This window comes from Mytilus edulis, chromosome 5 (genome assembly GCF_963676685.1).
Source record: "Mytilus edulis chromosome 5, xbMytEdul2.2, whole genome shotgun sequence".
In the NCBI taxonomy this organism is placed as follows: domain Eukaryota; kingdom Metazoa; phylum Mollusca; class Bivalvia; order Mytilida; family Mytilidae; genus Mytilus; species Mytilus edulis.
The window spans coordinates 55,115,945-55,129,340 of record NC_092348.1 but is presented as its reverse complement, the minus strand read 5'-3'; the positions used below and the strand labels follow the sequence as shown (position 1 = coordinate 55,129,340).

Below are 13,396 nucleotides of genomic sequence, written 5' to 3'. Positions count from 1 at the left end.
TGCCAAAGTGTATCAATTTGTTGATTTATAGTTTTTTATGTTTTTTTACAATTTGACTTATTCCTTTTGTAATTAATATGCACACTATATAAATAATTTTAGATGTCTATTGTAATGAAATAGCATGTTGTTTGTCCTAAGAATTGATTTTGTGATTTTTCTCATAAATGCATTTGGTTTATTCTGTCATGTCTGTGTAGCATTTTAATTAGCAGTTTTGAAAAATTTAATTTTAAATCATATCCTGGCAATTTTTTATATATGGTGATAGATGATGTTTTAATTTAATATCCAGTTTAAATATTGGGGCTTTGAAAGGCATCTGCAATTTTTCGGAGAGTCTTTACCATGACTGCGAAAAAACAAATGCTATGCAGAAATGTTTCAACCAGTTAAATTTTTTATATGTTTTTTGCATTTTGCATGTTGGCGTGTTTTACAGGAACTCATAATCATAGAGGAACCGAAAGCAAGAACCCGTAGTAAAAAATCAAGAAAGTCGTCAGAACGGCAGGTAGCCCTACAGGATCTTAGCCAAAGAGAGGTTGGGTGGAATTTCCAATTTTACGGGGAATACCCTTTATTATCAATATTGCTTTAGTTCCATGTATTTATTACAAGCGCATGTTTTGTTGTATCGTATTATAGTTTTAACATTTTAATTTCTTGATTTTGTTGCATTTTTGTTTCTGGGGGAATGAGGGACTGCTTAAATTGTTATATGTTTTAAAAAAAATTTAACAGGGTTATTGTTTTATAAAGAGAATAGAAATGAAACTTACAGAATATAGAATAATAAATAAATAATAAATATTTCTGTTATTTACTTTAATTACTAATTTCTGTAAAACATTTTTTTTTTTAACTATGAATACTTTTTTTATAATTTATACTAGTAATATTCGGTTTAATATTAATTCAAATTATAAAATAAAAATTTAACTCTTTTTTAAACAGGGAAAGACAAGGGTAAAAATTAATTTGACAATGTTAAAAACTGTCTCAAAATGTTGGCAGGATCAAGTTTTATTTTTCTATACAAACCTACTCACCACTGAATTTTTTTAGCTCACCTGTCCCGAAGGGACAAGTGAGCTTATGCCATCACTTGGCGTCCGTCGTTGTCCATCGTCTGTCGTCGTCTGTCGTCTGTCGTCTGTCGTCGTAAACTATTTCAAGAATCTTCTCCTCTGAAACTACTGGGCCAAATATTTTCAAACTTTAACTGAATGTTCCTTAGGGTATCTAATTTATAAATTGTATCCGAAGTTTTGATCTATCAACAAACATGGTCGCCATTGCTAAAAATAGAACATAGGGGTCAAATGCAGTTTTTGGCTTATAACTCAAAAACCAAAGCATTTAGAGCAAATCTGACACGTGGTAATATTGTTTATCAGGTCAAGATCTATCTGCCCTGAAATTTTCAGATGAATCAGACAACCCGTTGTTGGGTTGCTGCCCCTGAATTGGTAATTTTTTGGAAATTTTGTTGTTTTTGGTTATTATCTTGAATATTATTATAGATAGAGATAAACTGTAAACAGGAATAATGTTCAGCAAAGTAAGATTTACAAATAAGTCAACATGACGGAAATGGTCAGTTGACCCCTTTAGGAGTTATTGCCCTATATAGTCAATTTTTAACCATTTTTCGTAAATCTTAGTAATCTTTTACAAAAATCTTCTCCTCTGAAACTACTGGGCCAAATACTTCCAAACTTTAATTGAATGTTCCTTAGGGTATCTAGTTTGTAAATTGTATCCGAAGTTATGATCTATCAACAAACATGGTCGCCATTGCTAAAAATAGAACATAGGGGTCAAATGCAGTTTTTGGCTTATAACTCAAAAACCAAAGCATTTAGAGCAAATCTGACATGGGGTAAAATTGTTTATCAGGTCAAGATCTATCTGCCCTGAAATTTTCAGATGAATCAGACAACCCGTTGTTGGGTTGCTGCCCCTGAATTGGTAATTTTAAGGAAATTTTGCTGTTTTTGGTTATTATCTTGAATATTATTATAGATAGAGATAAACTGTAAACAGGAATAATGTTCAGCAAAGTAAGATTTACAAATAAGTCAACATGACGGAAATGGTCAGTTGACCCCTTTAGGAGTTATTGCCCTTTATAGTCAATTTTTAACCATTTTTCGTAAATCTTAGTAATCTTTTACAAAAATCTTCTCCTCTGAAACTACTGGGCCAAATACTTCTAAACTTTAACTGAATGTTCCTTAGGGTATCTAGTTTGTAAATTGTATCCGAAGTTGTGATCTATCAACAAACATGGTCGCCATTGCTAAAAATAGAACATAGGGGTCAAATGCAGTTTTTGGCTTATAACTCAAAAACCAAAGCATTTAGAGCAAATCTGACGTTGGGTAATATTGTTTATCAGGTCAAGATCTATCTGCCCTGAAATTTTCAGATGAATCAGACAACCTGTTGTTGGGTTGCTGCCCCTGAATTGATAATTTTAAGGAAATTTTGCTGTTTTTGTTTATTATCTTGAATATAATTATAGATAGAAATAAACTGTAAACAACAATAATGTTCAGCAAAGTAAGATCTTCAATTAAGTCAATTTGACCAAAATTGTCAATTGACCCCTTAAGGAGTTATTGCCCTTTAAAGACTTTTTTCACAATTTGTTCATCATGTTGACTTACTTTAAAAAATCTTCTCCTTTGAAACTGCTGTATCAATTTCAGCCAAACTTAGGCTAAATGAGTTTCAGAGTATCTAGTATAAATTTTATATTTTATTTCCTTGTATGTCAAGAAACATAGCTCCTATGGCTAAAATAGAACATAGGAGAAAATGATTATTTTTTTTGGCTTTTGGCTTGAAGAAAATAGTACGATCCAAAAAACATTTAAATAATTGAAAAGCCAAAATAATCATTGATGAGAGATTTAACCAAAAGAATTAAGGTGAGCGATTCAGGCTCTTGAGAGCCTCATGTTTTTAGATACCGATATTAGTGCCAGCTAACAACACTATATCCATTGACAAATATTATTATTTTCTATTGTATAACAACCCCCTTGTTACAATTTCTTTTTTCAGCCTTTAGTTTTGATGTGCTTACTATTTTTTTTTTTTAAATCAAACATAATAATGTGCACAGGAGAGGGGTAGCATCTCTCCTTGTGAAACATTACCTAATGAGTTAACATGCTGAAGATTTGCCTCGATGTACCAGTCTAGTACAAAGCAAGGTCTTTATTCATAACACATCCACATGTCATTATCCTGAGTACTAATGAGAGTTTAAAATACCTCCATCATAGAAACAGCATATAAACATGATATGTTTAAATGTATTAAACGTTATCATAAAGCTACCTGGACAAAAACAGTTAAATCATTTTTTTTGGGTCTTTTTATAATTATGGTGATAGAATAGTCTTTTATTGATTTTTTGTTCTCTTTTTTTTCAAACTCTGTTGTTTAAAAGCACCTACCCTGCTGACAGTAAGTACCATTTTGGAAAAAAAACCTGCAATATTTTGAGATAGTACTTTGATATGTGAATAAAACACAAAAGCATGAACTGCTTGCTTGAGTGCACTGATTAGTAGGGTTAAAAAAGGCCATAAAAGCAGAGAATGGGTTATCTAGTTGACATAAATCTTAGGATATTTTGTTAAAAATAGAAATTAGTATCTTAGGCCCCAGTATATATATTTGGCATGCTACATTGTTTATCCACATTGAATGAATCAGTTCATAATAGTACAGGATTGCTTTACGCCAACTCAGCACAAAAACTAGTACAGGATTGCTTTACGCCACCTCAGCACAAAAACTAATACAGGATTGCTTTACGCCACCTCAGCACAAAAACTAGTACAGGAGCTATTTCTTAAAACGCAAAATTATATGAAAGTTCAAATTTTTCTGTCATTTTGATAAGAAAATAAGTTTTAGTTGTTGCAGAAAATTTATAGTGCAGTCAATATGAACATGAAAGGCATTCTTGAGAGATGAGAATATGTATCCTTAAGACACTGATATATCCAGATATCTAGATGTCTATTTTTACTTTTTTTGCAGTCTTTCTGAGTATGTTACTTTATTTTTGTAAACTTTTGATTGGTCTTTTATTGATGTTCATTCTACAACTGTAGCTAGTTGAATAAACTGGTTCTGATTGCAGACTTAGAGCTAGGGGATTTGTATGTCCTTTAGCATGCATCCAGTATAGTGCTTTTACAATAAAGAAGTGTTTTTGGTTGGATTTAAATTTACCTTTCCTTTTCGAAATGTAGATAAATATGAACATAGAATTAGAAAAATAGTTAAGTTGTTGCAAAATCAAGAAATTAAAATAAATCAAAATAGATTAGGAATGAAGACAAATTGCTGAAGGAAGGAAGAAAGGAAGGAAATTCCACCAAATCTTTAATTGGATAGAAAACAGATACTTAACACTATTTTACCAGTTGTCTCAATCAATTGATATTTTGGAGGAGGTATTTTAATTAAAACATAAACTGCTTTTTGAGGAATGTAAAAAAATTAAATTAGAAAATAACATATTTTAAAAATAATTTGAAATTAACATTACATTACATTTAACCACAATTTTTCCCTTTTAAATTTGCAGAATGAATTCATTGTTTGTGGTTTCTTGGAAATGGTAAATTTGAAAAAAATAATTATTGTCATTTGGTTACCTGACCACTTTGTACCTTGACCATTTGGAACCTCATGCAAGATCATTAGTACCATACGAAGGATCTATATGTATGCCATTTTATACCATAAGGAAGATAAGTGTGTCATTTCATGGTAAAACCTGTATAAAAGATTATAATGTATACTCCATATGACCATAGTTTACGCTGATCCAGGGGTCGAATTTAAGGTTTTTTGTGTAATGGCCAGCCGGACCAGTGGACTGAAATTTCTACTGGTCCTGTACAAAATCTACTGGTCCTGAAAAACTTACATTTGACAAACTCCAACATAAATTAAAGATGCTTACTTCTATTTTCATGCCTTTAACATATATTAAATACATTAATCAAAGAAGTTATTGTATCCTGATTTTGATAAAGTATTAACCCCTTCCAAAAATTTCCATATTTTGTTTATTGTGAAGGACGAAACCCGAGATATTAATTAACTTAATCAATTTTAATACCTTCAGCACCGCGTAATTGATTTCTCAGGTAATCACTGGTAATTTGTTATGTAAACAAACTGGGATTGTGATGCAATCAGAGAATTTTATCGAAAAAAATCAACTGGTCCGCCGGACCACCAGCTTACAAAATCTACTAGTCCGATGCAAATTCTACTGGTCCCAGACCATTGGACCAGGGCTAATTTCGACCCCTGCGCTGATCTAAATTTTATATCATCAAATACCCTTTTGATTGGTCGATTGTTGCTTGCTTAACATCAAGTGGCAATATGTTCAGGCCTATTTAGTATGAAATTTGGTTTTGAATCATTTATAGGTCTTTTTAGAAATTTTCTCCTCCTTGAAGCATTATCTGCTTATGTTGTAATAAAAAAACTTTCTTAAATTAAAACCATTTTCAAAATGTTTAATAACATTTTTACTTTTCAAAATGTTAAATAACATTTTTACTTTTCAAAATGTTTAATAACATTTTTACTTTTCAAAATGTTTAATAACATTTTTACTTTTCAAAATGTTTAATAACATTTTTGCATTCTTAAATGGTACATATAAAACATTAGAAATATAACTTTTAATTATATTTTTTTTACATTAAGCAGTATAAAGGATCTTTTCTTTTTTAAATTATAAATCTGATAATACCAATTGATGGACAAAACTTCAATGATTTAATAATATTTGTTAAGAAAAAGATTTAAGTCTATATGGTACGAAATCTTTTGATCAAGGGTACGAAATAACAGATTTTGGGTACAAAATGGTTAAGGTATGAAATGACATGCATCCGTTAATTTGTTTCTTCATTATTTTTATTTATTTTTATTTATTTTTATATATTTACTAATGTACTAACCTTGTGTACGAGATATGTTTTTGCTTGTTACATTATGTTTTTTATTATAATTTATTTGCATTCAATTGCTTTAAGCTTTAAAATATTGCACAAGATATACACATATTTAACATTTTAACCATAACTCAAAACTAATTCAATATTTTGGGAGAGGTATATATACGGTAGATTGGGTTTACTTCTACATAAATAATTGTTATAAGAAGTTCATAATTTGTCTTATTGGTTCATTGCAAATGTGTTTTTGTCGAGCCTGCAACTTTTGTTGCAGAAAGCTCGACATAGGGATAGTGATCCGGTGGCGGCGTTAGCTAACTTCTTAAAAGGTTTATATTTTAGAAGGTGAAAGACCTGGATGCTTCATACTTTGTATATAAATGCCTCATGTTACGAAGTTCCATCAGTCACATGTCCAATGTCCTTGACCTCATTTTCATGGTTCAGTGACCACTTGAAAAAAAAGTTCAGAATTTTTGTAATGTTGAATTCTCTCTTATTATAAGTAATAGGATAAATATATTTGGTATGTGCATACCTTGCACGGTCCTCATGCACGTCAGACAGTTTTCACTTGACCTCGACCTCATTTCATGGATCAGTGAACAAGGTTAAGTTTTGGTGGTTAATTCCATATCTCAGATACTATAAGCAATAGGGCTAGTAGATTTGGTGTATGGAAGAACTGGAAGGTGTACATGTCCAACTGGCAGGTGTCATCTGACCTTGACCTCATTTTTATGGTTCAGTGGTTATAGTTAAGTTTTTGTGTTTTGGTCTGTTTTTCTCATACTTTATGCAATAGGTCTACTGTATTTGACCTCAATTGCAAGGTTCATTGCACAGTGTTAAGTTTTTGTGTTTTGGTCTATTTTTCTTAAACTATAAGTAATAGGTCAACTATATTTGTTGTATGGAAGCTTTGTTAGCTGTACTTGTCTGCCTGGCATGGTTCATCTGACCTTGACCTCATTTTCATGGTTCATTGGTCTTTGTTTAGCTATCTTGGTTAATGTTAAGTTTATGTGACAGTTGTAATAAAGCTTTATACTTAGGACTATCAACATAATATCAATGATTAGTAAAGAAGGCGAGACATTTCAGTGTGTGCACTCTTGTAAAAAGTAAGGATTTTGATGACATAGACAATTTTGGGGTTATAACTTCTTGTACTTCAAAAGTGAAAGTCAAGACACAGTAAAGTAAACTTGACACTTAATATCATAACAATTCATGGTCAGTAATTTTATATGCTGTACTTTTCAGCGATTGGTAGAAAATGAGAATGCATCGTATAGCACCTTTGACAAGGAAGGTTCCCCGGCCATGTCTGCAGCTTTTGATTCTGATGAAGATGAAGCTGACGGTGACACTAAACCAGCCAAGAAGAAAAAACAACCAAAAGAAGATGTCAAACGTCCCTATATGGTGTCCATCTTTGTTTATGCAATGAAACAGAGTTATGTTTTAGCTCTGATTGCAATGATGGTAGGTCAACAATCACAGTAACAGGGTAATGTAGAATTCATTAGCATGATGAAAAAAGCTATCGATATAAAAATAAGCAGATGTGGTATGAATCCCAATGAGAAATCTATCCAAATGAGACATAATCAACTATAGATTACTGTACGGCTTTCAACAACTAGCAAACTCCATCACACATATTTTAAAAGCTATAGAAAGGTCCAGATATGACAAAATATAAAACAATTGAAAAAAAGAACACCCTGATTTATGTTTCTACCAATGACAGACAAATAAATAACCAATGTATACACTGAATTAGAGGCTGTTGACTTGGGACAGGCACACACAGAATACGATAAGGTTAAACATGTTTTCTAGAGCTGTATCCTCTTAACAGGAGACAGTGTTGTAACTAGTATTTAAACTGTTGTGACAGATAATTAGCACTGCCATTTTTGATACAACATGACATATTTTCATTGGAAGACTCAAATGATGTAATTTTTTATTTTCAGGCCTGGAGTATCACTTTCCATAGCTGGTTGACTTTTGTATTACTGTTGGGAGCCTGTATAGTGTGGATGGTTCCAAAGTCTCGCGAGCTGACCTTGTGTATATCTCCATTGCTGGTAGTCTATGGGGAATGTCTTCTGATAATCCAGTATGTCTTTGGAATGAATTTGAAAAACGAGCTACCAGAAGTAGTAAATGGAGTGAAATTGAACGAGGTTGGACTGAAGACCTTTCCTTACCCATGTTTACAACTAGCTGTACAGGTATAAAAATAGATTCATATTGTAAATTTACCGAAAAACTAATCTTTATCAAATCTGCATTAAACTGAAAAAACTGTGTAACATGAACTTTTGTATATTATGACATACAGTGAATAGTCTTTAGAAACTTACCTATCAAAACAAATTAGTTTGTTTCAAATTGGTTGGGCTAAAATAGGTTTCACTTTACTTCATGGACTCTTAATTTTCTCATTGATTTGAAAGATCATTGATCTCTAAATATTCAAAACAAAAAAAATGTCTCTTGTGTTTTGCTTTATTTAAAAAAAAAAAAAATGGGGTGTGGTATTTTACTAGCAGGGGGGTGGAAATTGCACTAAAATCAAGTGCATAAATGTGATATTTAAGCAAACTTACAATATGTATATAAGATTAGGAGATGTGGTGTGCTTGCCAATGCAATTAGACACCAATCTAAATGAGTCCAAATAATGTAAATGTAAGCAATTAAAGGTCACCTTTGTGGGATTACAGCCTTCAACAATGAGCAAAAATGATACCATGTAATCTGCTATAGAAGACATGACAAATTGTGAAACAATTAAAGATTTGCATCTGTAGGGTTATTTATTTGGAATTTCATTTATTTATTGATGTTAGTGAGTATATTTAAGCAACCATATCACATCTTATTTTGAAACCATACTGCAAATTTCCATGAACACTGCTCTATATTAAATGAGTAAATTGCAATTTTTTGTTGAACAGCATTTGTATAGGAGAAAAATTACTGTTTAAAGTAAATATTTTGGTTTGTAGATCCTGTTTACAGCTATGTTTTGGTTGACACTAAGACAGTTTATGAGAGAAAGAAAAGAAAGAAAGTACCATCTTGGATATCAAATGGAAGATGTGTCTCCTAATGGTGATTCACCCCAGTCGCCGTCTGCTCGGTCATTCTTTAGTATGTACAAACCCAAACATCTCTTCAAATATTTTTTTTAATCGGAAATTTGATTAAACTTTATTTTTCATGTTGAAATATTATGCATTTATGCTGATATATACTTCTAGTCATTGTTGTAAGTTTGTTATGCACGAATGTCTTCAGATAATTCTTACAAATCTTGAAAATACTATGGATTCATTTATTTTTGTGAATATCAATTTTCATCTGAAAAAATAATCACATATATATATATATATATATATCCAGCTACCAAACCCCTAGGAAACAAATTGATACAATTTTCAGTGCTATTTTTTGTTAAAAATTGAAATTTGATGGCTTCCTTTGACCAACACAATTTAAAAAATTGGTAGAACACGGATAAAATGAATGAATTCATAGTTTTTAACATGTAATATATGTTAGAAATTATGTGTTGTAATCATAAAAAAAACAAATTAAACAAGTCTTGAAATTTGACTTCTATGTTCAAATATGTTCTTCTGTATTATAACCAGTAAAGAAGTATTTTTTTTTCTTTTTGATGACATCATTAGACTCACAATTGTTAGACTCTGAATCGACAGGTACTTGCACACTAGTAGTATACAAGAATAATTATACCAGTACATATATAGTAGAAAAATGAATAGGATGTAACATGCATCTTTCATGATTTACAGCATGCAAATAGTATTAGTCAGAAAACATAGCAAACCAATTTTCTTTAATAGGATGAAATCGTTGACAAAGTTATCAATTAGTGTAAACGGCCATTGTTGGATAGTTTTTGTCGAGCCTGCAACTTTTGTTTTCATGGTTCAGTGGTTATAGTTAAGTTTTTGTGTTTTGGTCTGTTTTTCTTAAACTATATGCAATAGGTCAACTATATTTTTTTTATGTAAGAATTGTTAAAATGTCTGCCTGGCATGGTTCATCTGACCTTGACCTCATTTTCATGGTTCATTGGTCAATGTTTAGTTATCTTGGTTAATGTTAAGTTTATGAGACAGTTGTAATAAAGCTTTATATTAAGGACTATCAATATGATATCAATGATTAGTAAAGAAGGCGAGACATTTCAGCGTGTGCACTCTTGTGTATAAATAAAAAATTTTGTACATAAGGACCTTGCTGGTCCTATATTTGAAGCTGATTGGCTATTTGTTTCCCAAAACTATTTTAAGTAAAATAATTTACATAAATTACTTTTGATTTTAATGCATTTCCGTTCATAGAAGTTTTCTACAATAGCCTTCAAAGGTTAGAAGTATCTGAACTTGTGAGTTACCTGGTACATCATGTTTTCCCTATTTCAATATAGTATAGTCAACCTGGTTTGTTAAGGTTTAAAATAGAAGTTTGTTACTTTTCTATCTTTATTACCAATTTAGAGAGAGCACCAGGTTCTCAGCAAGGTAAAGATTCGTTGTAACAACTCTTTGATGGGTCTGTAGTTGGCCTTTTGTAAGGTCAAATTTCTATCCAACATACCAGTACCTTTATTTTCCAGTGGTAGTCCAATTTTCCAGTCCTTCATCCCAGTTTACCCAATTTCTTATTGTATAAATTTTGATTTGTTGTTGCCCTGACCTATTTGCCTGTCCTTCATCCCAGTTGACCCAATTTCTTATTGTATTAGTGTTGATTTGTTATTGTCCCGACTATGCATGATATTTTGCCACTGGATGTGAAATGAGCAACAATCAATCTGTCTTTTCATGTTTATTCTTATCAACTTTGGTTTTACTTGTTGGATGTTTGGGTTACTCTCTCCCTATTGGGTTTAGTAAGGATTTGTTTTTGTTTCTTTCAAAAAATTATACATTTGGGTATACATATTTAAATGGAATACACACATTAATTTATTTGATAAAAGACTGAAAATAAACACTACAAGAGATTTTATCTGTACATGCAAACTCTTAGGTGGTTGGATGCAGCTGCGGAGTTTAGATTATAAACGTAAGATTAACAAACTTAACCCTTTCTTCTTAAGAATAATGACAATTTTCAATTCAAAGTTTTAATTCATTAAGGAATTGCCTACTCCTTTTCAACCAGATTTGAATTTTATATTCTTGTTTTGATATAAGTATCTTAAGAAGAAATTATTTAGAGGGAAAAGTTTTCTCTTCTGCAATGCTACCTCATTTCGTTATTTGTTTTCATTCTTTTTTAAAAATTTTCTTTTTGATTTTATAATTTATGAGATTTTTAAAAGTCATTCACGAAATGAGAAAGCATCTGCACAAATAAAAACTGTGCTTTTCATTTAAAACTGCAACATGTTTATGAATTATTTATCAACGAAGAAAAATAAAACATTATCTAAAAAATAAATCAGTTTTATCATCAACAAACATTTAACTGTAAAGCATAATTTTTTCTGCATGAAAAAGAGAAAACTGCTACAAGCTTGAGGTGAAGGAATAATAAATTTAACAATGGCTAATGAGGTCAAATTGCTAGAATATATTGACACAGTATAGTATTGAAATGATCCCAAATTTAGAGGCTAAAGATAGAAATGAAAAAGAAGGGTTTAGGTAAAAATGGCCTGGTTTAGAGGTTATTTTGATTTTGTTTATACTTCCTGGTATGGGTCATGTGAGCTGAGTATGCCTTGGTGTAGTGGAAAGTGTTTGTTCTGCATCATATGTTTTTTATAAGGTCGTAATTGTATAGATTGAAAAAAATATTATCAGATATGCATGCATTTTAGAAATGAGATCATTTAAGATTTGTTATATTTAAAGTAAAAAAAGGCATTAAAAAAAAACAATTGGCGATTAATTTACATTTTACTTTGAACATTTTACATTGTTTACCTAAGTACTTTTTAAAACATATTGAATGCTATTCTTAGTTGTAGTTGAATTGATTTAATGTAGAAATGATACTGATTTCTTATTTTCATTAAAATGATTGTAGAAAAAAACCACATTTACCAGTTTTTGGTAACCGAATAAAAATGTCCATAAAGCATGCAAAATCTATTTCAAAAAAGATATCTATTGCAGCATGTGCACTAAACAGTCATCTGAAAACTGGCATGTTAAATTTTCTCAAAGTATTAATGACAATTCTTAATTGTATATTTCTAAGCAATATGTCTTGGTCTTAAAAATAACAATATCTTAGATTTAATGAAGTGTTTGTTCATTTAAAATAAAATTGATATAATGTTATAAATATTAATAGTGAGGGAATTTCAGGTTAGATCTGTTTCATCAGACCTCTTTTTAACATTCAACATTCTTTTATCATTTGTAGCTAGATACTTTTTGTTAAGTTTTGTCTGCAGTTGAACTACCAATAGAAATTAGTTTGTGATGTGTATTCTCAAAGAATTTTAAATATTACACACTTTATTGGAGAAAAGAGTGGGAATGGGGGATTAAATCAACATTGTATAACTGTTATTAGCAGTTATTTACAGTATAATTAAATTTACATGGACAGTATCTAAATTTATGTGTTCTTTGAACAACATTACTGTAAAAGACTTTTTTTGAAAGTTATTGAAAGTATAGATCATTAATTGAATTGAATGCATAAGGGTAGATTTTTGGGAAAATTTTTTCTTTTAGAATAGAAACCTTATGGTTATTTGTGTCAATATTTTGATAATGCAGAAGTTTTGGGAAAATGAATTCTTTGAGAATAGAAAACTTATGGCTATTTGTGTCAGTATATTAATAATGCATGTTCCAACAGGTTTTCCTTCCAGAGTGGATAGTGTTGATGGTTATGACAGTAGTACTATGAAAAAAATAGGTATGAGTTCTTCATGTCAGTTGAATTTTCAAGTTCTCTATTGTTTTGTTTATAAATAAAAAAAGTAACATGTGTTTTTTTGTCGTATTCGTCTTTTAAAAAAATACTTATAAGACAAATTATTGCTTGGTATGATTTTGAGTCATTTTCACTATTGAGCAACACCAACGTTTGATATTTCTAGATCATGAATGATATTAACTAAGTAATGTTTTTGTCTAATTTGAAACTATCACTTTTTTTTTTTAAATTAAAGTTGGGAAAATTCTGTTTTTAAAATATTTTGTTACTTTGTTTTGAAGAGCACTGAATATTTTATTTCAGATTGACATTAAAGATTCAGTGGTAGAATAATACAATTATTTCAGTATATACTAAACCTATATTTACTTCCCAAATTAAAATTACTTGTCTGTGGTCATTTTCCAATAAGTTTAAATGTACTT

The 13,396-nt window shown here is 30.4% G+C and overlaps 1 protein-coding gene across 31 annotated transcripts in view; it reads left to right on the top strand.

The window, feature by feature from the left end:
• The window catches only part of LOC139523959 (piezo-type mechanosensitive ion channel component 2-like), a 131,767-nt gene that overhangs the window by 34,541 nt on the left and 83,830 nt on the right, over nucleotides 1-13,396 (top strand). For 5 of the 31 annotated variants that reach the window (XM_071318436.1, XM_071318427.1, XM_071318424.1 and 2 more), the window contains 5 exons: nucleotides 443-544; nucleotides 7,281-7,502; nucleotides 8,000-8,260; nucleotides 9,041-9,185; nucleotides 12,891-12,950. In XM_071318436.1, the coding sequence (XP_071174537.1) occupies nucleotides 443-544; nucleotides 7,281-7,502; nucleotides 8,000-8,260; nucleotides 9,041-9,185; nucleotides 12,891-12,950 (790 nt within the window). Of the gene's footprint in view, nucleotides 1-442; nucleotides 545-4,618; nucleotides 4,652-7,280; nucleotides 7,503-7,999; nucleotides 8,261-9,040; nucleotides 9,186-9,727; nucleotides 9,758-11,099; nucleotides 11,136-12,890; nucleotides 12,951-13,396 lie in introns of all 31 variants that reach the window. The other 26 variants (XM_071318448.1, XM_071318445.1, XM_071318433.1 and 23 more) reach the window with 13 other exon arrangements.